Here is a 4288-nt window from a genome sequence, read left to right on the forward strand (position 1 = left end):
TGAAAATGGTGTCATACTTGAAAATTCAAACATGATTTGTTTTACATGCTTTTTATGTCCTATAAACCATAGGACATGACCATTTTAATAGTTTTATAAACATACAGATGTGGCTGCAGAATTTAAACTTTTAGTTTTGTACTAACAAACATTGTTTTTCTGGATCTGTTATGCATTACCGAAGCTTGCAAGCTCCTCATCCCAGTCCTCCTTTGCACTGTCTGCTACACCTGTTTTCACCTCCTCCTCCTCCTCTTCTTCTTCTTCTTCTTCTTTCTCCTCTAACTCTTCATCCTCATCAGCAGCAGGCAGGATTAACACCATTCCATCAACGCTCAACCTCATCACCGAATCATCCTGCAGTTTCTCCCTCAGACACTGCAGGGACCCACAAAGCCCTTTCACTCTGGGACTGGACCATACACACGACAAGGGGACGCAAATGTCGCCGCCCTGCTGGTAAACAGGCTCCTGCTGCTCAGCTGCGCCCCCTACCGCTCCATGCTGTACTGCGTCCACTAATGGATAATAGTGGACGTGTGGATTGTTGTAAGGATCTGTGTTTTTGCTCCTAAGCCATTCCTGTCTCAGGTGTTGTGCCTCGTACATGACTTCATTAAGCAACGTCTTGTGGTAAATGTTGTTATCACAGAGGCTTGGATATACCACTCTGTATAACTGAAAGAAAAAAACAAAGACGCAGATGACATGTTTGCAGTAATATGAAAGAAATTTACTCGGTATATTTGTAGCAAAAGCCACTGTTTTGGTTAAAATAAAAAATTAATGCTAAAAATCATTAGGATGTTAACATCATGTTCCTTAAAGATATTCTGTAGATTTTGTACCATAAATACATATATATATATATATATATATATATATATATATATATAAAAAATTGTAAGTAGATGCATTTGCTAAAGATTTAATTTGGACAACTTTAAAGGGGACATATCATGAAAATCTGACTTTTCCGTGTTTAAGAATTAGTCCATTTTCTAAAAAAATCCAGATAATTTACTCACCACCATGTCATCCAAAATGTTGATGTCTTTCTTTGTTTAGTTGAGAAGAAATAGTTTTTTGAAGAAAACATTCCAGGATTTTTCTCATTTTAATGGACCCCAACACCTTGCTGTTTCAAAGGACTCTAAACGATCCCATACGAGGCATAAGGGTCTTATCTAGCGAAACGATTGTCATTTTTGACAAGAAAAATAAAAAATATGCACTTCTAAACCACAAATTCTCGTCTTCCTCCGGTCCTGTGACACTCCAGCGCGACCTCATGTAATACGTCATCACGTCAAAAGATCATGGATGACGTATACGAAACCATGCCCCAGTGTTTACAAGCGTAGTTAAAGAGGACCGTTCCGGTGTTGTTGTATGTCGAATGATACAAATTAATGTCTTTGTGTCAGTTTATTGTTTAAAATGGTCCACAAATGTGTGTTTCAAATATGTAACACGTGACCTTTCCACGGCATTACGCAATAACGTGAGGTTGCGCTGGCTCGTCACACAGCCGGAGTAAGAAGAGACGTTGTGGTTTAAGTGCAATTTTTGTATTTTTCTTGCCAAAAATGACAATCGTTTCGCTAGATAAGACACTTATGCCTCGTTTGAGATCGTCTATAGTCCTTTGAAACTGCAATTTTAAACTGCATTAAAACTCTTAAGTGTTGGGGTCCATTAAAGTCCATTAAAATGAGAAAATCCTCAAAAAACATAATTTCTTCTCGACTGAACAAAGAAAGACATCAACATTTTGGATGACATGGTGGTGAGTAAATTATCTGGATTTTTTAAGAAAATGGACTAATCCTCAAGTGTTATAATTGGGTCAACCTAGAAAATGTGTAAAAGATCAACCCAGTAACTTAGTCTTGGTAAACCATTCTCTGCAAGCATGTAAAAAAAGGTCATTGAAATATGGCTCTCGTTGTGATGTCAGAAGGGGATAATACCGCCCCTTAATCTGCACTATCCAACCACGGCATAACCGAGTTTCAGCACCTCTGCTTTAGAGAAGCAAAACTGCAACATCTCATGGGTTCTCACCAGTTTGTACACTGAGGGTTCCAATCGATCATCATTACTTGTGGACCAATTTAGCCCTTCATAATTTCTCTGAAACACACCAATCTGGGTGCAAAACCCCACATCTCTCCAGCATCCATGGGCTTCTCCAACTCCAGTGAACTGTACTGAGTAACCATATTCATCACAAACTCTCTGAGCCCTGTGAAAGAAAGATTTATGTTATAACCTGAAAAATATTAATTATAAATAGCATGGGTGCACAGATGTGATCATAGATCATTAAGCATTACTGTGCTTTAACTTGTAGTGCATTTTGTGAAGGACATGACATGGGTGCCATACCTTGGAATTGTTGAATGCACTTACTAATTTTGGACACCTTAAAATGTTTATATTAGATACAACATTTTTACATACCAGGCTTGAAATTCAGCTCTGGTCCACTCAAACTTGTGGTCGTAGTTTCTGAAGCCTCTCAGGCCTGGCAGCAGTGGGTTGAATTCTGCGTTGGGTGTGCTGATGATGACGGCAGCCGGTGCCATGTACCCAAACAGCACCTCTGAGAAGCTCTCCACATCCACAAGCTCCAGGTGTTCGATTCTTGATAGCACAAAAGGAAAGACGTATTTTATTCTTACACATATCAGGCTTGTGTTTATTTAAAAGACAGCTGTATGATAGTCTTTGCTAATTGTACAAAACACTCACAACTCAACGCATGTCACAAGATCAAATCCTCTGGTGCATGGCTCTCTCTCTGTCACCGAGCCTTGGTATAACTCAATAGTCAAAGGCCCGTCACCTGGATGTAGATAGTCACTCATGAGTGGTGCCAATGTACGCCTGAAAAAAAGTGCATGTCGTTACAGTAATTAGTACAGTCTTGAAAATAAAAAATATTATTCATGTTTTATTCCTTCACAGAAACCATCACAGGGATTCTAACTATTAATGGAAACTATATTGGTCTCTTTCTATTGGTGGGATTTCATCTGGCCAGTGGTAACCAAATGACCACCATTCCATAAACAATTAACTACCACATTCCATAAAAATGGAATATGGCCCAAAAACACTACATATAGAAATTCTGTGATGGTTTAACATTAAGTTCGTACCGTGTTTACAGGATGACTTACCGTTTTTTCAGAAGGGCAGCAGCGTTTATATCAATTCCCACTAGTAATTCAACACAGTCACGATGAAACTTGAGTTTTTTAAGCAAACGACAATCCGCGCATCCGAAATCGATGACCTGCGGATGGAGTATTCGATCAAGGTAAGACTCGCGATCAATACTATTGATTAGCAAGCTAGCTCGTGCCAAGCGTCAAAGTTTTTGTGGAAAATCCAGCGCAGATATACTTTAAAATGTACAGCTGAAAGTGTATTTACCTTTCTAGGTCTGTAGGTTTGCACATAATCAACAACAAACTGATATCTCTGCATATAAAGCGGAGGAGAAAACGGTGTAGTCATGATGCTGACTGACTGTCCTCAATAAACACATCAAGTATATACTTGTGTTTACTGACTAAGCCCTTAAGGGCAGAGTGTGAATGCTTTTAATGTTTTATTCAGATTCAAACACAGTTAAAACTTAAAAACAGGAATAATTGAAACAAAGTCAAGGCCACAACAAAACCATCTGTTGATCTGTTCAATATTGAAATGATGGCCAGGGAGAAAAATGAGATGTATGTATGGTACAAAATGGACAAATCACTCTTTAAAGGTATTTACAGGACAAAATAGTGTGGTAGAAAAATCTGAGTTTTATTTAAATACAAAAAATGCATAGATAAACAAAAAGTTGACTTCAATTTTATATTTTATTATTAGGGGAGAGTGGGGTAAAGTGAGACATCGGGTAAAGTGAGACACCCCCTGTATCTAGGCAACGGAACACATTTGTGGTCCTATGACCATTATGTTTTTAAGCCCCTCAAATTTCCCCTTGGCCATGAAGGACAGGACCTCATGCTGCTGTGGTTAACATGTTTTTTTCACAAAAATATATTTTTTGCTTGTAAAAGTAAATTTTCTTGCTGTCAACTTAATCAACTGTTGTGCCAAAGCAAATTGATTCAGGTAGAAAAACTTATATCACACATGTTTATGAACTACCAACATATAAAACCTTGTGTTGATGCTAGCTGAAGATTAGCCTGAATTTCCAAGAGAGAGAGTTTTTTTCCAAAATGTGGTGGTGGGGTAAAGTGAGACAAATGATGTGGGG

General features: G+C 38.3%; 1 protein-coding gene across 1 annotated transcript; it reads right to left on the reverse strand.

Moving 5' to 3' along the window:
- Positions 1 to 134: 134 nt before the first annotated feature.
- henmt1 (HEN methyltransferase 1) lies at positions 135 to 3567 on the reverse strand. Its single transcript, XM_065268350.1, has 6 exons — positions 3445 to 3567; positions 3189 to 3304; positions 2758 to 2892; positions 2467 to 2649; positions 2068 to 2248; positions 135 to 678 (listed from the first exon to the last, which is right to left on the reverse strand). The coding sequence occupies exons 1-6, from the start codon at positions 3526 to 3528 to the stop codon at positions 169 to 171; spliced, it is 1209 nt and encodes a 402-aa protein (XP_065124422.1). The 5' UTR covers positions 3529 to 3567; the 3' UTR covers positions 135 to 168.
- Positions 3568 to 4288: the final 721 nt, after the last annotated feature.

This window comes from Paramisgurnus dabryanus, chromosome 12 (genome assembly GCF_030506205.2).
Source record: "Paramisgurnus dabryanus chromosome 12, PD_genome_1.1, whole genome shotgun sequence".
Taxonomy (NCBI): domain Eukaryota; kingdom Metazoa; phylum Chordata; class Actinopteri; order Cypriniformes; family Cobitidae; genus Paramisgurnus; species Paramisgurnus dabryanus.

Bases quoted from the DNA above. Each gene is read 5' to 3' on its own strand.
- henmt1 (XM_065268350.1), bottom strand. From the start codon at position 3,528: ATGACTACACCGTTTTCTCCTCCGCTTTATATGCAGAGATATCAGTTT. The intron at 2,650-2,757 runs GTGAGTGTTTTG...TGTGCTATCAAG, and splicing joins CTTGTGACATGCGTTGAGTT to AATCGAACACCTGGAGCTTG. The intron at 679-2,067 runs GTGAGAACCCAT...TTTTTCTTTCAG, and splicing joins AACCCTCAGTGTACAAACTG to TTATACAGAGTGGTATATCC.